The 24967-nt window shown below is 40.2% G+C and overlaps 1 protein-coding gene across 2 annotated transcripts; it reads left to right on the plus strand.

The window, feature by feature from the left end:
• Positions 1 to 2098: 2098 nt before the first annotated feature.
• Positions 2099 to 23261, plus strand: MANSC1 (MANSC domain containing 1). Of its 2 annotated transcripts, none has more exons than XM_010594988.3 (4): positions 2099 to 2212; positions 11600 to 11922; positions 14963 to 15103; positions 21947 to 23261. In XM_010594988.3, exons 2-4 carry the CDS (start codon positions 11700 to 11702, stop codon positions 22861 to 22863), a joined length of 1281 nt encoding a protein of 426 aa, XP_010593290.1. In that variant the 5' UTR covers positions 2099 to 2212; positions 11600 to 11699; the 3' UTR covers positions 22864 to 23261. The 2 variants fall into 2 exon arrangements, with proteins under 2 accessions (XP_010593290.1, XP_003405701.1); XM_003405653.4 differs by having other exon boundaries at positions 2102 to 2212; positions 11604 to 11922.
• Positions 23262 to 24967: the final 1706 nt, after the last annotated feature.

Here is a 24967-nt window from a genome sequence, read left to right on the forward strand (position 1 = left end):
TCCTGCTCCATCTGGCTAACCAGGCTTCATCCTTCAAGATTTAGCTTACATACTTCCTTCTGGAACCTTTTTCAAACCCCACAGTTCAATTTAGATGCCCCTTCTCTGAGCTTCCTTAGCATGTTCTATCATGACATTTATTCTTTGCGCAACCATTCATTTACTTGTCTGTCTCCCCCACCGAACTCTAAGTATATTGAAGGTAGATCATATGTCTTACTGGTCTTTAACTTCCCTAAACGAGTGCATAACACATGTTTTCTGAATTAAAAAAAAAAAATTTTTTACTTGCCTCTGCATTCTTTTTTTTTTTTTCTGCATAGATGGGACCTCTAACTCTGAGAAGATCAAGAATGTCTTTAGGCAATTAGATAATGATGGACAAGATTTCTGGTTTTAACACTTGGTTCATGTCAACAGAAAAACATTAATCATTCTTTTCACCACTGTCATCAAAAAAAAAAAAATCAATGATAATCAGGTTCATTGCATCACAACACTAAATCTGAAGTTCCTAAGTGGAGACAAGTCTACTTTGTGTCCAGCTCTGGACTACCTGGTATAGGGACTTCTCTATACCTTGGACCCTCAAGTGTATCGTGTGCAGTGATAAAAGGCACATGTACATCAGTCTCTTGAATGGGAAATCTCTGCAATGGGAAATCACTCTGGAGCTTCCTTTTCTTGGTAAACCTTTGAAACCAAGCTCTTGCAACATTATTGTAATGCAAGAGTAGGTCATTCTCTGGATATAGCTAATAGGGTTACTTTCAAATTATGGACAATTGTTTGCAGGCCTTCTCTGTCAACATTTGCCTCCTGTAGCTATTGATTAAAAGTGCGTAGGGTGTAGCTTGGCTGTAACAGGCCTAGAATAATAACACACAATTTCACAGTGCTTTAGGCTTGAAAGCTTTTTCACACCAACTAAACCAGGAACCAGTTGCCCATTGAGTCATCCTACATGACAAGTTGTGTCAGTGGTTTAGTAAGATGGCATTTGTGTGTATATGGGGAGGAAGGAGCCCTGGTGGCACAATGATTAAGAGCTCCACTGCTAACGGAAAGGTCAGCAGTTGGAATCCACCAGCTGCTCTGCAATGGGGAAAGACATGGCAGTCAGCTTCCTAAAATTTGCAGCCTTGGAAACCCTATGGGTCAGTTCTGCTCTGTACTATAGGGTCACCTATGAGTAGGGATCAGCTTGACAGCAATGGGGGAAGAGGGGGAAATTAGTAATTTACAAACCCACTTCTACTACCTAGGTGCCCAGTGTAGTTCTTGTGCATTCATTCGATCAACAAATACCTTTTAGTTAAATGTTTACTGGGCACCCACTATGTACCAAGCACTGTGCCTTAAAGCATCAGAGATATGATTTTAATAACTATAACAGACCTCATTGTTTTCATCATTATTATGCATACCTACAATAAATCCTGTAGAATTCCACATGACTTCCTTGAGACTTGATTTGCACGTATAAATTGCCAACCCTAATTGAGGACCCTTCATGCTTCCAATTTATCCAAACAGGAATCCTAAGTCTCATAAATATGCCCCAAATAGAATGCACGATAAACTCATGAACATCAAGAAAATGCTCTCAGTGGTTGTCTCTGGGGAAGGGAACTAGAGACTAGGACCCAGGAGTGGGAGGCCGATTTATTTTTCACTGTATCCATTTTTGTTCTGTTTGCCTTTTTTACCACGTGCATATGCGCGGGCTCCCGCCTCCAGAAGGCGAGATGGTATAGCTGCAGAACCTCCGCCAACCCCCAGGGTCCCGTCCGCGCCCCCTCCCAGCGTCACGCCCGCGGGTTCGAGGTTTAGGTCAGTGGTGTGGGGGCAGTAGGGAACCTGCCTCTCTCTCGAGGGCTCAGTGCTGGCGCTGGGCGCTTGGAGCCGCCGCGAGGAGGGGCGCGCGGCTCCCTCCCAGGTGCCAAGAGAACCGTACTCGATTTTTCAGGGAAGCAGCTCCGGGTTGCAGGGCTGGGCGGCAGGAATGTCCCCTCCCCTCCGCAAACTTTCGGAGGCTGCAACGGAAACAGGAACTTGCTAACCACAAAACCAACTGGGCCGGTGAAGGAACTGCGGAGCGTCTGCTTCAGCCCTCGCCGAGGCCGTCGCGTGGATTCTCTGGTCCTTCGCCCTAACGCGCTACAGAGGTGTCCTCGCATTCGGAAGGCAACAGAGGTCCTCTCGCCGTCAGGTAAGGGCGACCCCGCCCTCTCTTCCAGGTCGGCCGCTGGCAGCGTCCTCATCTGCTGGAAAGCGGCTCCCTGCCTTTCTTGGGGCCGAGGCTCCTCCACCCATACCTCCACCTCCATCTGGAGGACCAGGCTGGGGGCGGATAAGGGGCTGGCCAGGACCTTTTCATCGCTGCAGTATCCCAGAGGGACTCTCCAGGCAGGCTCAGAAGCATCTGTCATAAATGGCAATGGCTCCGTGTTGTCATTGGAAAGAGAGGCAGAAGAATAGTTCAGTGAACAATATGCATTTCCTGAGAGGAAAGGAAAATTTTCCATCTTATATGGTTTGTCTCATGTATTCATTTTTGAGCCTGCTAATTCTCTAATGGAAACCCTGGTGGCGTAATGGTTAAGTGCTACGGCTGCTAACCAGAGGGTCTGCAGTTCAAATCCACCAGGCGCTCCTCGGAAACTCTATGAGGCAGTTCTACTCTCTCCTCTAGGGTCGCTATGAGTCGGAATTGACTCGACGGCACTGGGTAATTGTCTAATGCTCTGTAGGGTGTATTTGTGTGTGAACAGTTGTAACCACCTTGATAGATTAGATTATGCTGGGAATAAACCCATTTCCAATATTTGACAGTTATGTATAAATACGTTTTAGTGACTCCAGTAAACAGGCATTAAAGCTCAGGTACTTCCTCTTCCTCCCACCTGTATCCTTTTCGCTTTATCATTGACAGAATTCAACTCGACTTTGGACGTTTAAGGCCTAAATAAAAAAAAAAAAAACATATCAAATAATAATGATTAGAAGAACTTATTTACCTAATGTTCGTAGAGTATCTTTAGTGAGGTTAACTTTTGAGTACTTCTAGCAGTCCGGGAGCTATGAAGATGCTGCCTACTGAAAACAGCTCCTGATAGACTCCACATGCCCTCTCATAGTTCAGGTTTCTTTGCAAAAGCCTGAGAAGAGACTATGTCAGAATCCTTTCAAAGTTAAGTATTGGCCCAGTTTTCTCTTTTGTTTCCCTAGGACTAGAAAAGAGACTTAGAAAACATGGGAGCCTAATAAATAATTCATGTCCTCAGATTCTGTTAACTTCAGATACGCAAGGTGTCCGTGAATAGAATTTAGGAAGCCTGTGAACTTGGGTGGAAATTTTTATTATTTAACTAATCACTAACTGAAATGTAGCATGTCCTTCAAGAATGTAGGCAACAAGCCACAGTAGTATTGGCAGTACTTGTGGTTTGCTACTACTAGAAATCACAGGGGGCTCCGGGTGCTATAAAACTGTTAAGCTTAACCTCTAGACAAAATGTTGGTGGTTTGAATTCATCCAGAGATACCTCGGAAGTCAGGCCAGATGATGTCCTCTTCAAAGGGCATAGCGATGCAACTAACAACAGCAACAACAACGACAGAAATTACCAAACCCAAAACCGATTGCCGTTGAGTTGATTCCAACACATAGCAACTCTGTAGGACAGTAGAACTTAACCACTGGGCCACCAGGGCACCTACAGAAATCACAGATAATTTCATATCACATTACTTGTAAATATTAAGAGCTACAGCAGCTAAACAAAAGCTTGGCGGTTTGAATCCACCAGGTGCTCCTTGGACACCCTATGGGGTAGTTCTGCTGTGTCCTGTAGAGTTGCTATGAGTCAGAATTGACTCGACGGCAGTGGGTTTGGTTTTTCGTTTATAGGAGCCCTGGTAGCACAGTGGTAAAGAACTTGGCTGCTAACCAAAAGGTCGGCAGTTCGAATCCAGCTGCTATTCCTTGGCAAACCCTATGGGGCAGTTCTGCTCTGTCCTGTAGGGCCACTATGTGTTGGAATTGACTTGATGGCAACGGGTTTGTGTTTTTTGTTTTGTTTTTGGTGAAAGTTTACACCGGAAATTAGATTCTCATTTAACAATTTCAGTACATATTATTCAGTGACATTAGTTACATTCTTCACAATATATCAGCATTGTCGTTATTTTCATTTTAGTTGTTCTGTTTCCATTAATCTAGCTACCCCATCCTCCCTAGCCTTCTCATCTTTTTTTTTTAGCAATTTTTATTGTGCTTTAAGTGAAAGTTTACAAATCAAGTCAGTCTCTCACATATAAACTTATATACACCTTACTACATTCTCCCATTTACTCTCCCCCTAATGAGTCAGCCCACTCCCTCCTTCCAGTCTCTCCTTTCGTGACCGTTTTGCCAGTTTCTAACCCTCTCTACCCTCCTATTTCCCCTGCGGACAGGAGATGCCAACACAGTCTCAAGTGTCCATCTGATACAAGTAGCTCACTCTTCGTCAGCATCTCTCTCCAACCCATTGTCCAGTCCCTTCCATGTCTGTTGAGTTGTCTTTGGGAATGGTTCCTGTCCTGGGCCAACAGAAGGTTTGGGGACCATGATGGCCGGGATTCTTCTAGTCTCAGTTAGACCATTAAGTCTGGTCTTTTTATGAGAATTTGGGGTCTGCATCCCACTGCTCTCCTGCTCCCTCAGGGGTTCTCTGTTGTGCTCCCTGTCAGGGCAGTCATTGGTTGTGGCCAGGCACCGTCTAGTTCTTCTGGTCTCAGGATGATGTAAGTCTCTAGTTCATGTGGCCCTTTCTGTCTCTTGGGCTCATAGTTATCGTGTGACCTTGGTGTTCTTCATTCTCTTTTGATCCAGGTGGGTTGAGACCAATTGATGCACCTTAGATGGCCGCTTGTTAGCATTTAAGACCCCAGACGCCACACTTCAAAGTGGGATGCAGAATGTTTTCTTAATAGAATTTATTTTGCCAATTGACTTAGAAGTCCCCTTAAGCCCTAGTCCCCAAACCCCCACCCTTGCTGTGCTGACCTTTGCATTCAGTTTATCCCAGAAACCATTTTGCTTTTGGTCCAGTCCAGTTGAGCTGACCTTCCCTGTATTGAATATTGTCCTTCCCTTCATCTAAAGTAGTTCTTATCTACTATCTAATCAGTAAATAACCCTCTCCCACCCTCCTTCCCTCCCCCCTCTCGTAACCACAAAAGAATGTGTTCTTCTCAGTTTATACTATTTCTCAAGATCTTATAATAGTGGTCTTATACAATATTTGTCCTTTTGCATCTGACTAATTTCACTCAGCGTAATGCCTTCCAGGTTCCTTCATGATATGAAATGTTTCACAGACTCCTCACTGTTCTTTATTGATGCGTAGTATTCCATTGTGTGAATATACCGTCATTTATTTAACCATTCATCCATTGAAGGGCACCTTGGTTGCTTCTAGCTTTTTGCTATTGTAAACAGAGGTGCAATAAACATGGGTGTGCATATATCTGTTCGTGTACAGGCTCTTATTTCTCTAGGGTATAGTCCGAGGAGTGGGATTTCTGGGTTGTATGGTAGTTCTATTTCTAACTGTTCAAGAAAACGCCAGATAGATTTCCAAAGTGGTTGTACCATTTGACATTCCCACGAGCAGTGTATAAGAGTTCCAATCTCTCCACAGCCTTTCCAACATTTATTATTTTGTGTTTTTTGGATTAATGCCAGCCTTGTTGGAGTGAGATGGAATCTCATCGTAGTTTTAATTTGCATTTCTCTACTGGCTAATGATTGAGAGCATTTTCTCATGTATCTGTTAGCTGCCTGAATATCTTCTTTAGTGAAGTGCGTGTTCATATCCTTTGCCCAATTTTTGATTGGGTTGTTTGTCTTTTTGTGGTTGAGTTTTTTTTTTTTAACAGGATCGCATAGATTTTAGAGATCAGGCGCTGGTCGGAGATGTCATAGCTGAAAATTTTTTCCCAATCTGTAGGTGGTCTTTTTACTTTTTTGGTGAAGTCTTTAGATGAGCATAGGTGTTTGATTTTTAGGAGCTCCCAGTTATCTGGTTTCTCTTCTGCATTTTTGGTAATGTTTTGTATTCTGTTTATGCCTTGTATTAGGGCTCCTAACGTTGTCCCTATTTTTTCTTCCATGATCTTTATCGTTTTAGTCTTTATGTTTAGGTCTTTGATCCACTTGGAGCTAGTTTTTGTGCTTGGTGTGAGGTATGGGTCCTGTTTCATTTTTTTGCAAATGGATATCCAGTTATGCCAGCACCATTTGTTAAAAAGACTATCTTTTCCCCAATTAACTGACACTGGGCCTTTGTCAAATATCAGCTGCTCATATGTGGATGGATTTATATCTGGGTTCTCAATTCTGTTCCATTGGTCTATGTGTCTGTTGTTGTACCAGTACCAGGCTGTTTTGACTACTGTGGCTGCATAATATGTTCTAAAATCAGGTAGAGTGAGGCCTCCCACTTTGTTCTTCTTTTTCAGTAATGCTTTACTTATCCGGGGCTTCTTTCCCTTCCTTATGAAGTTGGTAATTTGTTTCTCCATCACATTAAAAAATGTCATTGGAATTTGGATCGGAAGTGCATTGTATGTATAGATGGCTTTTGGTAGACTAGACATTTTTACTATGTTAAGTCTTCCTATCCATGAGCAAGGTGTGTTTTTCCACTTACGTAGGTCCCTTTTAGTTTCTTGCACTAGTACTTTGTAGTTTTCTTTGTATAGGTCTTTTACATCTTTGGTAAGATTTATTCCTAAGTATTTTATCTTCTTGGGGGCTACTGTGAATGGTATTGTATTTGGTGATTTCCTCTTCGATGTTCTTTTTGTTGATGTAGAGGAATCAAAGTGATTTTTGTATGTTTATCTTATAAGCTGAGACTCTGTCGAACTCTTCTATTAGTTTCAGTAGTTTTCTGGAGGATTCCTTAGGGTTTTCTGTGTATAAGATCATGTCATCTGCAAATAGAGATAATTTTACTTCTTCCTTGCCAATCCGGATGCCCTTTATTTCTCTGTCTAGCCTAATTGCTCTGGCTAGGACCTCTAGCACAATATTGAATAAGAGCGGTGATAAAGGGCATCCTTGTCTGGTTCCTATTCCCAAGGGAAATGCTTTCAGGCTCTCTCCATTTAGAATGATGTTGGCTGTTGGCTTTGTATAGATGCTCTTTATTATGCTGAGGAATTGTCCTTCAATTCCTATTGTGCTGAGAGTTTTTATCATGAATGGGTGTTGGACTTTGTCAAATGCCTTTTCTGCATCAATTGATAATATCATGTGGCTTTTATCTTTTGTTTTATTTATATGGTGGATTACATTAATGGTTTTTCTAATATTAAACCAACCTTGCATACCTGGTATAAATCCCACTTGGCCGTGGTGGATACTTTTTTTGATATGTTGTTGAATTCTATTGGCTAGAATTTTGTTGAGGATTTTTGCATCTATGTTCATGAGGGATATAGGTCTGTAATTTCCTTTTTTTGTGGTGTCTTTACCTGGTTTTGGTATCAGAGCTATGGTGGCTTAATGGAATGAGTTAGGTAGTATTCCATCCTTTTCTATGCTTTGAAATACCTTTAGTAGTAGTGGTGTTAACTCTTCTCTGAAAGTTTGGTAGAACTCTGCAGTGAGGCCATCCAGGCCAGGGCTTTTTTGTGTGGGGAGTTTTTTGATTACCTTTTCAATGTCTTTTTTTGTTATGGGTCTATTTAGTTGTTCTACTTCTGATTGTGTTAGTTTAGGTAGGTAGTGTTTTTCTAGGAATTCATCCATTTCTTCTAGGTTTGCAAATTTGTTAGAGTACAATTTTTTGTAATAATCTGATATGATTCTTTTAATTTCAGTTGAGTCTGTTGCGATGTGGCCCATCTCGTCTCTTATTCAGGTTATTTGTTTCCTTTCCTGTATTTCTTTAGTCAGTCTGGCCAGTGGTTTATCAATTTTGTTAATTTTTTCCAAGAACCAGCTTTTGGCTTTGTTAATTCTTTCAATTTTCTGTTGCCTAATTTGTTTAGTTCAGCTCTAATTTTTATTATTTATTTTCTTCTGGTGCCTGATGGATTCTTTTGTTGCTCGCTTTCTATTTGTTCAAGTTGTAGGACAGTCTCTGATTTTGGCTCTTTCTTCTTTATGTGTGTGTGCATTTATTGATATAAATTGACCTCTGAGCACTGCTTTTGCTGTGTCCCAGAGGTTTTGATAGGAAGTGTTTTCATTCTCGTTGCATTCTATGAATTTCTTTATTCCCTCCTTAATGTCTTCTATAACCCAGTCTTTTTTGAGCAGGGTATTGTTCAGTTTCCAAGTATTTGATTTCTTTTCCCTGATTTTTCTGTTATTGATTTCCACTTTTATGGCCTTGTGGTCTGAGAAGACGCTTTGTAATATTTCGATGTTTTGGATTCTGCAAAGGTTTGTTTTACGACCTAATATGTGATCTATTCTAGAGAATGTTCCATGTGCACTAGAAAAAAAAGTATACTTTGCAGCTGTGAGGTGTCTATCTCACTTTTCAGTTCTGTTAAAGTTTATTTTATGTATCTTGAAGCCCTGTCATTGGGTGCATAAATATTTAATATGGTTACATGTTCCTGGTAAATTGTTCCTTTAATCATTATGTAGTGTCCTTCTTTATCCTTTGTGGTGGATTTAACTTTAAAGTCTATTTTGTTAGAAATTAATATTGGTACTCCTGCTCTTTTTTGATTGTTGTTTGCTTGATATATTTTTTTCCATCCTTTGAGTTTTGTTTGTTTGTTTTTAATAGGTATTTAAGCACAGTGACTAAGTGCTTGGCTGCTAACAGAAAGGTTAGCGATTTGAATCCGCCAGCTGCTCCCTGGGACAAGGATGTGGCAATCTGCTTCCGTAAAGATTTACAGCCTTGGAAACCCTGTGGGTCAGTTCTACTCTGTCCTATATGGTCACTATGAGTTAGAATCAACTTGAGGACAATGGATTTGGATTTTTTTTGGTAATAGGTGTGTAGTGGCATCTTGTTGTTGTTGTAATTTGCAATCCCTCATGATATATGGGAAACCCTGGTGGCACAGTGGTTAAGAGCTACAGCTGCTAACCAAAAGGTTGGCAGTTCGAATCTACCAGGTGCTCTTTGGAAACTCTATGGGGCAGTTCTGCTCTGTCCTATAGGGTTGCTATGCGTCGGAATTAACTTGACGGCAACGGGTTTGGTTTTTTGGTTTAACGATTTATGGGATCTCTGGTGGCACAGTGGTTAAGAGCATAGCTGCTAACCAAATCCGAATCTACCAGCCACTTCTTGTAAACCCTTTGGGGTGGTTCTACTCTGTCCTATATGTTTGCTATGAGTCAAAATTGATTCAATGGCAGTAGGTTTGGTTTGGTTTAGTTTAATGATATATGATGTTGAGCACCGTTTCATATGCGTATTTACAACCTGTGTATCTCCTTTGGTGAGATGTCTGTTAACATCTTTTGTCAATGTTTTAATTGGGTTGTTTGTTTTCTTACTGTTGAGTTTTAAGTGTCCTTCGTATATTTTGGATACGAATCCTTTATCAGATACATGCTTCACAAATACTTTTCTCCCAGTATCTGGCTTGTCTTTTCTTTCTCTTAACAGTCCCTTTCACAGAGTAGAAGTTTTTAATTTTAATGAGATCTAACTTACCAATTTTTTCTTTCATGGATTGTGATTTGGTATTTAGAAACTCACTGCCAAACTGAAGTTTACCTAGATTTTCTCCTTTGTTATCTTCCAGAAGTTTTATAGTTTTTACATTTTGGTTTATGATCCATTTTGAGTTAGTTTTTGTGAAAGATGTAATGTTGTGTCTGGATTTATTTTTGTGCACGTGGATGTCTAGGTGTTCCAGCACCATTGAAAAGATCATCCTTTCTCCACTGAATTGCCTTTGCTTCTTTGTCAAAGATCAGTTGACTGTATTTGCGTGGGCCTATTTCTGGGCTTTCTATTCTGTTCCATTGATCTATTTGTCTATTCTTTCAGCAATACCACATTGTTTCAATTACTGTAGCTTTCCAGTAAGTCTTGAAGTCAGGTAGTGTCAGTGTTGGCTATTCTGAGTCTTTTGCCTTTCCATATGAACTGTAGGACCATTCATTGATGTCCACAAAATAACTTTCTGAGTCCTGTTTGGGATTACATTGAATCTACAGATCAAATTGGAAAGAACTGAGATCTTAACAATATGGAGTCGTCTTAGCCATGAACATTTATTTGGATCTTAGATTTCTTTCATCCGATTTTAGTAGACACATTTGTGTTTTAAACTGTTTTGATAATTACATATCAATATATCTGGCATCCTTTGTAGTCCTACATATAGGTAGCCCCTGACTTATGACATACTCGAGTTACGATGAACCACACTTACAGGATTGTCTTTTTTTTTTTACATCTTAGTAGTAGTATGTACTACATACAGTGTTGCAGTGCATAATTTGCTGATGTTATCATTCTCATGCCAACCCCTCAAGACAAATAAAGATTAGATTTATGAAGATACTGACAATAAAAGGCAATAATAATGAAAACTTGAAACTTAAAAAACAAAAGTAGGTGTTTGACTTACATCAGAACCAAGTTACAAATGGAGTTGTCTGAAGAGAACCCTCTCGTAAGTCGGGGACTACCTGTATTTCATTTTATGCCTTTTAAAACATTTCTCTCAGAAAAGATCCTAAGCTTCAACAGACTACTAAAGGGGTTCATGACAAAAAAAAAAGTAGAGACATGATGATTCTGTGCTAGGTATCATTCAGTGAACAACTTGTATCCTGGAAATGTGGAGGTGGGTGGGTGAGGATAGTTTCTGGAATTGCTTTGTCGGTTTAACGCTTGTTTTTCCTAGAAGAACCAGCTTACCAACTGAGTCAATGTAATATGTATAGTGTGATTTTTGTGTTTTAGAGATGTCAAAAAGAACAACTGCCCCTAAGCTTTCCCTCAACTGAGCTAGACTATTCCCACTGCTGACTGATTCCAAAAGTTAGATTATCATAGCTTCCTGTCTCTGGCTTGATACTTAAGGAGCAATGAGAAAGATAGTCTCAGCTTTGTCATCTAGAAAATGAGGAAAATAGTAGCTTTTATGCAGAGCTGGTGTAAGGATTTAATAGGGTCATACATGTACATCACTTAGCACAATGCTATCTGTTGTAGCTGAGAAAAGAAATATGCCCAGACCTAATATCCCTGCTTCATCAGTGATTCGAGACTGTGTGTCCTCTCTCCTTTATCTGGCTAGGAGAGGCAAGAAGAGGAAGGATTCTAGAACTCAGAGGCAGGCCTGTTCCTTCATAGACACTTGTCAGCTTTTAAGCATTAATGAGATATTATACATGTTTGTGTTTGTTAATTCTTTGCCAGTTTTTAAATGGAAAGTTGTCTCAAATTTATTGAAAGTGAAACAAATAAAAAACACTTGTTTGTTTCTGTCCTTTTACAAATTGTAAGTGGGTAGTTCTCATTGACTCGAAGGAAATGAAATGTTTCTTCCCCAGATTTGTTATAAGAAATACAATTCACTGATGATTTTCTATTTTTGATTTTTGTTCTAGAAAGAAGTCCCATCACCTGTGCAATCTCCTTGAAACAAACTAAGACCAGAGGGATGATCGTACTTGACCTTTGAAGATCAAGACTAAATTGAAATTAAAAATGTTTTTCAGGGAAGAACGAAGCTCGACTTATACTTTTCTAATCATTTGCTTTCTGACACTGAGGCTGTCCACCAGTCAGAATTGCCCCACGAAGAGTCTAGAAGATGTTGTCATTGACATCCAGTCATCTCTTTCTAAGGGAATCAGAGGCAATGAGCCCATACACACATTAACTCAAGAAGACTGCGTTAATTTTTGCTGTTCCACAAAAAACATATCAGGTAAATAATAGTCTTTTGGCATCTGCTCATTCCACTTGTTTCGTGACAAATAGCTGGTTGACGTAGCTGAATGGTTTATACCAGTTATTCTCAATAAGGTGGGTGGCAAAATCACTGGCGATACCTGCCACAGTAGGGCCAGTGGAACTCAACGGTAGAGTTCTGGCCTTCCATATAGAAGACCTGGGTTCGATTTCTGGCTAATGCACCTCATGAGCAGCCACCACCTATCAGTGGAGGCTAGCATGTTGCTATGATGCTGACCAGGTGTCAGTGGAGCTTCCAGATGAAGGCAGACTGGGAAGAAAGGCCTGACAATCTGCTTCTGAAATCAGCCAGTGAAAACCCTCTGGATCACAACCGTGCGATCCACAAGTGATCAGAGAGATGGTGCGTGATCGGATAACATTTCATACCGTTATAGGTGGGGTTGCCATGAGTTGGAGACCTACTCATTGGCAGCTAACCAAAATGGCAGTAACAGCTTATCCCCAGGTGTGCCCTACCACCCCTAAGCTGAAAGTTACTGATGAGTGTGTGTGTCTATGTATATCCCTCAGGTGACTGGGTAGAAGAAAGATTGAGAACCACTGGTGTTATGTTCTCGGAGGCATTTAGGATATTGAAAATAAAAATCCTTTTTAAATGGGTAGATGCAGTCATCATGGAGTATTGAAATACACTGTGATATTTCAAAGAACATTTATTAACAGGGAAATCAGTTGAGATGTGAAATAAAATTCCAAACTCATAGGAAAATCAGCATTTGATTTTTAAGTAGAAGCACAAAACCTCTACTTCATGTCCCTCCCTAGAGCTGGTGGCACAGGCTGGATTCTGAAGTCACTGACCACTAGACAGTTGCAGCCATGAGGACTCAAAGGGGCATGGGAAGTCACGGAGTCTGGCCCATTCGCCTGACACAGCAGGAAATCAAGGCTCAGAAGTTTGAACAATGTCTTTGCATGTTTCAGAGGCTCTGTGTGGCACAAACTGTTAAGTGCTCGGCAACTAAAGGTTGGCGATTAGAATCCACCCAGAGGTGCCTTGGAAGAAAGGTCTATCAATCTACTTCCAAAAGATCACAGCCATTAAAAACCCTGTGGAGTACAGTTCTGCCCTGACACACATGGGGTCACCATGTGTCAGAGTCAACTTGAAGGCAACTGGTTTTGTTTTGCATTTTTTAGTCTCCAAATCTGTGAACTAAAAAAGGAATTATATGTCTAAGTGAAACAATGATCAGTTTTTAATTTTGTTTGTGATCCTGTCCTAATTCTCAAAACGAAAAAGCTAAATTTATTGAGCACTTAACACCATGCTAGGGGCTGGGTCAGATACAGCAATGAATAAGATGAACAAGGCCTTGCTGTCAAGGAACATAGAAGAATTAAACACTGGACTAGTGACTCTTACTTGACCTATTAGCCAACTAAGTCAGATGTTTACTCTTAGATCTTATTTCTTTTTCTTTATGTAATGGTCCCCTCAAATTGAGCAGTGTGTTTTTGGATACTGTTTATGCAAGTAATTTATGGAAATTACAAAGATTTTATTTAAAATTTTAGCTTTCCTTTAAATGTTGACATCAGCATATGAAATAAACATCACCTGCAAACAGGACTGAATGCTATAAGTTTGAGTATTTCCTGGCATCATAGGAAATCCTGCATTTTCCTCAGTTCCGTCATGGGTTTTTATTTAAAAAAAAAAAAATGAGGCTTTGCTTCTTTATTCTATAAGCAAAAGTACCGTTACTATTTTATTGTAAGCGAAGGTACCTACAGGTCTCTGTTAATGGATCTCAGGCTTTTTTTTGAGCAATGGTTTTAACTGGTTAGGGTTCACAAAGCACTTTTGATCATTTGATCATAGCCCTGGACTCCAGAGAAATGCACATAAACACAAGGGACACAAAATTTTGCATACGGCATGGGGAGTTTATGAACCCTTCTCTTTACCAAAGTGCCAAAAAATAATAGTATTGCAGAATTACCACACTGTTGAAAAAAAGTTAGAGTACCTCTCTTGTTACCTAGGTAGTAGAGAAATGATGAAATAAAACCCCTTCAGAGATGCTATGAAGTCTTATTCCCCATGAGAAGGCAGAGTGGAGGAGCCAGGACTGATCCTTGACGGTTGCCTAACTAGAAGTGGTTGTAAAGGCTGGCAGAGCATGCGATTTTAATAAGCAGCCTATATGTCCCCATAGCCTTCAACCCACCACGGATATACTGATCCCTATTTTAGTTCAAGGGTCACAGCTTAAGATGTGAGACCTTTGTGCCAGATTGAGGCCAAAGCCAACTCTAAGCCATGATGAGTAAAAAAAGTAGAGAGAATAATTTCTACTGGCTAGAATTGAAAAAGAAGTCTGCAATGATAGCTAAGAGTGAAAAGTAAGGAAGGAAAATAAAAAAGCAAAACTGGGAAAGAAGAGGAGGAAAATGGGAAGGAAGAATCAAAAAAATAGTTCTGATAAAAACTACAAGATAAACTTTATATTCCATACAGTAAGATCCTTTATGGAATGACACGTGATATTCATGATGATTAATTTACGCACCCCACCCAAGAAAGCCGGGTTTATCAGTGTCTGAGAAGCCTCTTGGATGCAAGAGATAAATGGGTTGAATTCACTTCTTAAGTCCTAACTCATAAGTCATATCAAGCTTGCAAAGTCATTGTTTCTATATTTATTTTGATGGCTGTTTTGGCAAATCAAAGGCTTATTTCTAAAGAATTAAATGTACTATTTGTAAACTCTTACTTAAAGCACAATAAAAATTAAAAAAAGAATTAAATGTACGATTAAAAATTGGTTTTGCCGAACATTACCGTCATTCAGATTTTAAAACTCAATGTCTTTAACAATTGCTTTAAGTGATTAAATAAAGGAAAAGGAAATGATTCAGCAGTCAGCAAGCAAGTGAACAAAGGTGTTTGTGTTGGACACCAGAGTAAATGAAGCTCTTTCTGCTTGCCCTACTCTTTAGAGAATACTACGTCAAAATAATGCACATGAAACCTCTCTTTGCAGGGGACAAAGCATGTAACCTGATGATCTTCGACACTCGAAAGACAACTAGGCAACCCAACTGCTACCTATTTTTCTGTCCCAGTGAGGAAGCCTGTCCACTGAAACCTGCAAAGGGACTTAAGAGTTACTGGATAATTAGAGGTAATAAAAATGTTACTCTTTTTTTTTGTGATTGGAATTATTTAAGAATGTGGTTTATGTGAAAGACTTATACTTGTATGAGTCCAGATAATACTGCCCAGAGGGGCCACAAATAGAGAGGCATGCCAGAAAATATCATGATTTAAAATTCAATTTATTAAAGCAAATTTTTTTCTAAGTGATAGCGTTTTTTTGTGTCTTGGGTTTTTTGTGTGTGTTTTGATAAGATAAAGAGGCACACAGACCTTTTATGAAAACATTTTTGAAACAACTCTTTAGAACAATTTTGGCAATACTGGAATAAGTTATAGGTCTCCAGGATGACTGTATTGAAAGGGGTAAGACCCGTGTGAATATTAAAACCTCAGTATATTTGCTATGGAAACCCTGTTGGCGTAGTAGTTAAGTGCTACAGCTGCCAACCAAAGGGTCAGCAGTTCAAATCAGCCAGGTGCTCCTTGGAAACTCTATGGGGCAGCTCTACTCTGTCCTATAGGGTCACTGTGAGTCGGAATCGACTTGACGGCACTGGGTTTGGTTTTTTTGTTTTATATTTGGTATGAAGTTATTATTAGTTTACAATCATATTTGCTATGAAACTCAATGGATTTTATTATCTAGACTTGGAGGGACATTCATTCAACAGATACTTACTAACCTTCTACGATGCACCAGATTCAGTGCCAGGCACTGAAAATACAGTCTCCAGGCTCATGGAGCTTACATATTATAGATAAAAGAATTAGTGTAATTATTTGGATATGTCTTGCTGAGATTTTGGCTTGTTAATTTCTCATAGAACAGGATGAAATGCTTTCCTTTTACGTCTTAGAAAGGCTTTGTCATTTTACTCTTAATCGTTAATGTTATTTTACTAGTTTATTTATATTCAACAGATAACAAATATTATCCAGCATCTACTGTGTGCCTGTGATAGGAGCCCTGGGGGCATGGTGGTTAAGTGCTCTGCTGTTAACTGAAAGGTCGGCACTTTGGTACCAGTGGTTACAATCTCGTTTGAGAATGGCTTGTTTTATGTTAATGAGACAGGATTAGTGTAGGGTGTATCTTCAAGCCACATAGAGATCTCCAAGGAACCATGACACAGAAACTTAAGAGACAAGGACCTTTCCCCAGAGCTGACATAGAGAGAAAGGCTTCCCCTAGGACCAGCCCTGAATTCGGACTTCTAGCCTCCTAAACTGTGAAAAAATAATTTTTTCTTTGTTAAAGCCATCTGTTTGTAGTATTTCTGTGACAGCAGCACTAAGTAACTAAGAATTTGGTATTGGAGGAGTGGGGTGCTGCTCTAACAGATACCTAAAATGTTGAAGCCATTGTGGAATTGGGTAATTGGGGAAGGCTGGAAGAGTTTTAAAGTACCTATTAGTAAAAGCCCAGATTGCCTTGAGGAGACAGTTGGTAGAATTATGAACATCAAAGGCAATTCTGGTGAGGGCTCAGAAGACAGTAAGGAGAGCTATAGAGAAAATCTCTGTCGTCTTAGAGAACACATATGGTGCCAGGAACAGAATGTTACTAGAAATGTGGATGTTAAATGTGCTTCTGGTGAGGCTTTAAAAGAAAATGGTGAACATCTGATTGGACATGGGAGGAAGGGTGATGTTTTATGCAGCAGCAAAGAAGAGCTTGTCTGAGTTATGTTCAAATGTTTGGTGAAAGGTAGAACTTGTAAGTGATGAACTTGAATCTGACTGGTGAGATTTCTAAGCAAGATCTTAAAAGGGCTTCCTGGTTTCTCCTTGCTGCTTTTAGTAAAATGCAAGAGGAAGGAGATGGACTTAAAAATGAACTGTGCAAAATGAAAACAGAACTTAAAGATTTGGAAAATTCTGTTGTACAAGCTAGGGACATGTGTCCTATAATCTCCACCAAGGACGTGGCTATACAATCTTGTGTTAAAGAGATTAAGCCTGTGACTGATGGATCTACCCAACTACCATAGCAGAAAACTCATCAGCTTAGACTAAAGGGGACAGAGAAAGAACAAAAAGAAAGAATGTTGTCTGTGTCTTAGAATTCTACAGGCAGGAAACAAGGCCAATGGAGCTACCTCTGTTGTCCTCGAAGAAAAGAAAAGGATCATTCCTGGAGCAGCCTGGAGATCAGCAGAACCGTTGGAAGGAGCTCGGGAAGCAGGGCCTTCCTGGTTTCAAAGATTGAGGCCAGGGTCTCCTGGATATCAAAGGGTGGGGCCGTAGCTTCCTAGGTTTCAAAGAGTCAGATCTTCCCCAGCTCTGTTCAGGAGTGTGGGGCTGTGTTGAGGTGTGCCAGGGGGATGGGACCATTGCCCAAAGCTGAGGAGGCAGGGCTGCCATGCCCAAGGGACAAAAGAATAGGGCCTGCCAGGGCAGAGGTAGTGGGGTCGCCACTCAGTTGGACTAGGAGAATGAGGACACTCAAAGCTGAGAGAGCAGAGTTGCTGCCCCAGTGGGCTTGGGGAGTGAAGCTGAAGCCCAGGGTCTACCGGCTTCCACCCAGATTCCAACACCCAGTGTCTGGAGGGCAGGGCCATTACCCAGATGGTCTCAGAGAACGGAGGATTATTTTCAAGTCTTGAGAGATAATGTAATTTGTCCTGCCGAGTTTTGGACTTGTTTGATGCCTGTTATCACTTCTTTCCCTCCAATGCCTGTTCTACCATTGTACTTTGAAAGCCCATAACTTGTAGTCTAGATTTCACAGATTCTCAGATGAAGAGAAATTTTGCCCCAGGGTAGAATATACCTAAAGTCTCACTCATATTTGATTTAGATGATTCAGAAGATGAGATTTTGGACTTGGAGTTGATTTAAGACTTTTGGGATGATGTGTTGGGGTGAATGTGTTTTGCATGTGGTAAGACATGAATTTTTGGAGACCAAAGGGCGGAATGGGGGCCAAAGGGTGATATTTCTGTTATAACAGCACTAGAGGTGATTCTTAGGTGGGGGCTGGCCATACCAGAAAAACTCACCATAAGTTGGGAGTTAGGGGGCTGGAGGTTGAGTTCAACCACATGAGCAATGATTCGATCAATCATACCAACATAATGAGGCCCCAATTAAAGCTCTGAATGCTGACTCTCCATGAGCTTACTGGTTGGTGAAAGACATTGGTGCTTGAGAGAGTGACATGCCCCTTTTTTGGGATGTGGAAGCTATTTATTGTATCATTAGCTTAAAAAGTGAAGAACTAGAAGTGGCGTAAGTTACCAGTTGTCAGGGAATGGTTGGGTAAATTGTGGTGGATTCGCCTGAGGAAATACAATGCAGATATTAAAAATAAGTTTTGGGTATATAAATAAAAGAAATTTTTACCTAAATTTCAAGTGAAAAATACCCAGTCGTTTTGCAATTATATGAAAACACATTTTTTAACTTCAAGGTATACAGAAATAATAACAGTTGCTAGGATACGATGCTAGAGATATAGTTGAATTTGTTTTCTGTTTTTCACAATACTTCTATAATGTTATTGCTTTATAATGTATATCTAAAAGAGAAAGTATGTGTCAAAGATTCTCTCCAATGGAAATGGGAGAAAAGGGGACTTGGCAGGTGCATAAACCTTTTAAATACAAGTGTGAAGAGAATGAAGTGGAAAAAGAATACGACTGTTCATGTAGTAGCCACCAGGGGGCGCATTAGGCCAGAACAGGTTGCTTGCCATCTACCGTCAAAGTGGGACCAACGCCAGACACAGTGTGCAGCGGACTGTTTATATCTACGGGATGTTTACAGTTGTATTTGTAATTCAGGGTGTTTATTTATTGATCTGCCCGTGTTGATAGATTGAGATCACTCCATTAAAACGAATATCTACCTCCTGTGTTGAGTGAAATTAAATATAGATATCTGTTTGATGATTTGTTCCCAGATGAACCCTATTTCCTATAACTGATTGACTAATACTTACAGACTACAAGTTTGAAAGATGACAGTGGACTCTGTTCATTCGTCAAAACCATTGCAACTTGTTATCTTTTTTTTTTCTTTTTTGGCAGCTTTGTGGTATGTCGTTTCTACTATGGGCTGAAAGAATAGGGGAATTCAGAAATAGGATAAATTGGGAGCCTGTTTGCTCAGCTGGTTTCAAGTAATAGTCTGTCCCTAATTTTTTTACCCAGTGAAGTCACTTGAAAATGAAGCTCAAAGAGGGGTTGAGAGCAGAGGGCTGTTTCCCATTGAAAGCACCACGCCTCAATGGCAAACATCAATGAGTGAAGTAAATGGAGCAGGTGTTGAGGATCCCTGCATGGTTCTGGGATCTTTGCCAAGATGAATCTTATCAAGAAATGGGACTGCGAAACTAAAACCACTCCCAAAGCCAACTCTTCAAACAAAGATTAGACTGGACTATAAGACATAAAATGATACTCATGAAGAGTGTGCTTCTTAGCTCAAGTAGATTAAAAAACCAACCAAATCCATTGCCGTCAAGTCGATTCCTACTCATAGCAACCCTATAGGACAGAGTAGAACTGCCCCAAGTATATACATGAGACTAAATGGACAGCTTCTGTCCGGAGGCAAGAGGAGAAGGCAGAGAAGGACGGGAGCTGTTTGAATGGACATGGGAAATACAGAGTGGAAAGGAGGAGTGTGCTGTCACATTATAGGGAGAGCAACTAGGGTCACATAACAATGTTTGTATAAATTATTCTGTGAGAAACTAACTTGATCTGTAAACTTTCACTTAAAGCACAATAAAAAAGAAAGAAATGGGAGTAGCCCTAGCTTTGCTTTATTTATGAGCCTGTATTCTGGAGAAGGAAAACAGCTGTTTTTGGCCACTTTTGCCAATGGCCTTATTTAAGTTCTGATTTCACACACATCACAGAACATTTACATATTAGTCTTTTTTTTTTAACTTTAAAATGAATTATGTTGATAGCTGCTCTTTTTTCAAATATCTGATTCTTTCTAAAAACAGGTGGTAGTTCTTGTTGTGTGCCATGGGGTTGGTTTTTGACTCATGGTGACCGCGTAACAGAACAGAACTGCTGCATAGGGTTTTCTAGGCTGTAATACATTGTGTGGGTTAAAACTGCCAACGTTTTGGTTAGCAGCTGAGCACTTAATCATTGCGCCACTAGGGCTCCTTTACCTAAAAATGCAGATACTGTTATCACATGGTTACACAATGTCTATGAATGTGATATCACCCTGTAGCAAAAACTCTTCAGCAATATTAGAGGAAAGAGGAACTTCAGGAATCCAAATTCTATTTTAGAGTAGAGTACTGTATCTAGAGCAGGGGTCGGCAGACTTTTTCTGTAAAGGGCCAACTAATAAGTATTTTAGGCTTTTCAGTCCAGTATTTTAGGCTTTGTGAGCCATGTAGTATATCCTGCATAAAAGCAGCCATAGACAATACGTAAGTAAGTGAACATGAATGTGCCCCAATAAAACTTTATTTATGAACACTGAAATTTAAATTTCATGTAACTTTCACATTTCACAAAATATTTGTCTTTTTTTTTTCCAACTATTTAAAAATGTAGAAGTCATTCTTAGGTGACGAGCCATACAAAACTGTGGCAAGTCACTAGATTTGGCCCGAGGGCCATAGTTTGCTGACCCTGGTCCTGGATGGATTAATAAGTGATAGTTCTAAAGGATCTCTTAAAGGTATGGTGCTGAGAGAGTAGGCAAACAGTGTTACAAATCTGAACTTGCTTCTGGGTCTCTTTGTTTAGGAGAGAGAAGAGTAAGGTCTAGGTTAGAAACCAGCAAAGTGGGAAGTCAAGGAAGAGGAGAAGGGGAAAAAGGCCAGAAAGAGTGAGCCAGTAATGCTAGGAAATCCCTCTGCTTCTTTCCTTGTGTTTTCTGCAGTTCTTGTATAAGTGAAATTGTTAGCCAAGTAGCCAAATAATATGGAGCAATTCACATGATCATTCCTGGCACCCGATTAACAAGTTTTTTCTAGTTGAGCTGTAATAAATGGTGCATGCGTCTTAAGAGCAAAATTCTAAATACTCCAGCACGAGAAGGGTCTGAAGCTGGTTCCTCCTCAGCAGGAATCATGAGTATCTGATTTTCTGCTCTTTATCTTAGCAATTTGGCCAAAATGTCTAGCACATCATGATTTTAAAGATTGTTTCTACTGTCCTTGTAACCTGAGACATTGGCTCTATGATTCCAGTTGTTATATCCTGCGGAATCGGGCCTCACACAAGCCTCTTCCTGCCAGTCCAGTTCTTGCTGTTGCAATCTCAGGCTGGTCTTCTTCCCGCCACATCACCCCTGCTCAGCTTTCTTCCCTGGCCTTGACTATGTAACTGTCCTCATCCCCCTAAACCTCTTCCTGTCCATGCTGAGTCCCTCTTTGCCTACCTCCTCGAGCATTCCCACCCTTCCTCAACTTGCCTGATCCTCCTCTACACATTTCTATTCTCTTCTATCCCATCATCCTAGAAATAAATCACATTATTATCTGAGGGAGAAGTAGTGTTATCAGGTTTTGATTGAACAATTTGTGTTTTTCCATTTTGCAAAAGTTTCAGTGAAATACCAAGCATCAACAGTTTGGAGACTTACTGAACAAGCCAATGTGTTTGTAGTTTTTAATCTACCTTAGCATGGAAACGGAGTCCATGTATGGTGCAAACAATTAACATGCTCGGCTGATAACGGAAAGGTTGGTGTTTCAAGTTCACCCAGAGGTGCCTTGGGAGAAAGGCCTGGCAATCTACTTCCAAAAAATTAGCTATTAAGAACCCTGTGGAACACAGTTCTACTCTGACACACATGAGGTCAACGTGAGTCAGAACTGACTCAATGGCAACTGGTTTAGCATGGAAATATTTAAGTCTTCTTTTTATTTTCTTTATGTTTTCAGATTTTGCCCCTTTGACCAGAACTGACTTGCCACATCAAGAGCTAGCCCAAGATTCTCTCTCACATGGCCAGCCTTCACAAGCAGTCACTCCCATACCCTCTCATCTGACAGGTCATTCAAAGCCCACTGGTACCTTCTGGAAAGATGCACTTTCTCAGAAGTTTGGGTCCTCAGATCACTTGGAGAAACTATTCAAGATTGATCAAACGAGTACACAGTTTCCTGTTTACAAAGAAAAAGGCCAGTCGCAGAGTTCAGAGTTTTCCGCAAAACAAAAAATAGTTCATCTGCTGCTTGAAAATGTGACTCCATTCCCAATTACAGCGGCTGCTGTTTCTCCACGTACCGTTACTCCAAAGCCCGCAGTTCTCCAGCCCACCATCCCTTCCGTGATACCTGCTCTAACTTCTCAACCACAGGTGGCCACCACACCTCTGCCTGTTACAACCATTACTTCTAAGCCTACAACCCTTGTTTCTACAAACTTTACTCAAGCTCACCAAGCTAGCATGACTACCACAGCAGTTCCAACTACCACCTTTCAGGCACCTAAAGACTTGAAAGTCACCTCAGAAGTGGTGCCTTCTAGAGAAATCTCTAACCTAACTTTGAACATAGGCGATGCACAGAACTTTGCTACACTTCCTCAATCAAACGTGGATTCCTTTACTACAGATAAAACTGCTACTGAGGAAAATGGGAAGGCCAATCCAGGCAGCTCCTCACAGAGCAACGTTCCACGAAGTCAATATGGCTTTCCCTTTGAAAAGTGGCTCCTCATTGGGACCCTGCTCTTTGGTGTCCTGTTCCTGATGATAGGCCTTGTCCTCTTGGGTAGAATGCTCTCAGAATCCCTCCACAGGAAACGTTACTCACGACTAGATTATTTGATCAATGGGATCTACGTGGACATCTAAGGATGAACCTAGGTGTCTCTTAACTCATTTAGTAACTTGTAGCACAAATACATCCTTTCTGCTAACTCCTGGATCTTAGCAGGAGGCTGCGTTTTGAAGGCAGGAAAATTTCCCCTACTACTTCTTTTTGTTTATTTTTCAGGGACGAGGGGAAAAAGAATTAAATTAGGTAATATGGATGATCTGTCTGTAAATATTAGCTGAAAACAAAGTTCTACCTGAAGTAATAAATTGCGATTGAAAATGAAAAACTCAACTGGCCATATGCAAGGGAAGACGGTTATGATTCCTAGGTTCGTTAATATTTCTGGTTCCAGCAAAAATCAACTGTTGATGACACTGCTTCTAATGGATTCACTTTCCTTTTATATGAATCCCAATAAAACTTATTCCAGATGTGTTTCTTTCCAATTAAATATTTGAATAAGTCTTTTGTTACTCAGTAACGTTCTTGTAGGTGACACATCCAGCTGGATAACTTTCAATTAATTCCCACCAGCAAAATGATTAAATGATGAAAATATGTGCTCCAAACTTAAATGACAAACCCCCTCTTCCCATCAGTGAGCAGAGAGATTCCTTCGAGAGAATTCTAAAAGAATTCTAGCCTACAGGGAGACGGTAAGTCAGTTCTGATAAATAGCCAAATACCTTTTGATTCTGTTCTAGCTAATTGTTTTTTAAAAACAGTAATATAGTATTATATGAGCCCGCTTATTTGAAATCTAGAATAGGCAAATGCGTTGAGACAAAAGCTTATTAGGGTTACCAGGGGCTTCAGAGGGAGGAGGAATGGGGAGTTGTTGCTTAACGGGGCCCTGAGTTTCCGTTTGGGGTTAGAAAAAACTTTTAGAAATAGATGGTGGTGATGGTTGGACAACATGGTGAATGTAATTAATGTCATTGCATTGTATACTTAAAAGTAGTTAAAATGATCAAATAGTCAACAATTACTTAAACAAAGATGACAAGGTAAGGGGGTGGGGAAACTAGATTAGTGGAAATGGAACAACCAGAACAAACAAGAATGTTTATGAATTGTGAAAATTGTAACCAATGTCACTGACCAATTTGTATAGCAGTTGTTGAATGGGAACCTAAACTGCTGTGTAAACCTTCCCTGAAAGCACGATAAAATATTATTAAAAAAAAAAAAAGTATGACCCTAGAAAGGAAATCCTGAGCTTGCCCCTGATAATTTAGTGAAATCAAATGCAGACAAAACAACTAATCTTGTGAATAAAAGCAGTTTAGTTAAAAAAAAAAGTTAAAATACTGACTTTTTGCTGCATATCTTACCACAATAATTTTTTAAATTAGGAATTAAAGTAATATAGACATTTTCTAAACAGGTACCAAGTTTAAAATGTAAAAATAATATCTGTAAATCCTTAGCTAAACTTGACAAGCAGTCAAATTTAGCTTTATTTGCAACGACATTGGCAATTATACATCCAAAACGAAAAACCCACTGCCAACTAGTTGAATTCTGACTCATAGCAATCCTATAGGACAGAGTAGAACTGCCCCGTAGGGTTTCCAAGGCTGTAAATCTTTACGGAAGCAGACTGCCACATCTTTCTCCCGTGGAACGGTGGCTTTGAACTGCTGACCTTTCAGTTAGCACCTGAGCACTTAACCACTGCACCACCAAAATCCAAACCAAACTCGCTGCCGTTGAGTCGGTTCTGACTCATAGCGACCCTGTAGGACAGAGTAGAACTGCCCCATGGGGTTTCCAAGGCTGTAAATCTTTACAGAAGCAGACTGCCGCATCTTTCTCCCACGGAGCAGCTGGTGCGTTCAAACCTCCAACCTTTCGGTTAGCAGCCAAGTGCTTTAACCACTGCGCCACCTGGGATCCTTAATAACCTATAACACTTAAAATTTTTGTTATGTGATTAATATGCTGTAATTTTTATTAATGAAGTTTCTGAGAAATGCTTTCAATAAAGAAAGCTTGCCAGACAAGTTGCAGGTGGGGTAACGAAGTCTAGAAGGCTGCCTCGGATCAGTTTAATATCTTACCTCTCTGGGCTTGAGTTTACTTATCTGCAAAGCAAGAAACTTGGTCCCTTCGGATGTCATCAGGGTTTTTAAATAG

The sequence above is a fragment of the Loxodonta africana genome, chromosome 4 (assembly GCF_030014295.1).
Source record: "Loxodonta africana isolate mLoxAfr1 chromosome 4, mLoxAfr1.hap2, whole genome shotgun sequence".
Taxonomy (NCBI): domain Eukaryota; kingdom Metazoa; phylum Chordata; class Mammalia; order Proboscidea; family Elephantidae; genus Loxodonta; species Loxodonta africana.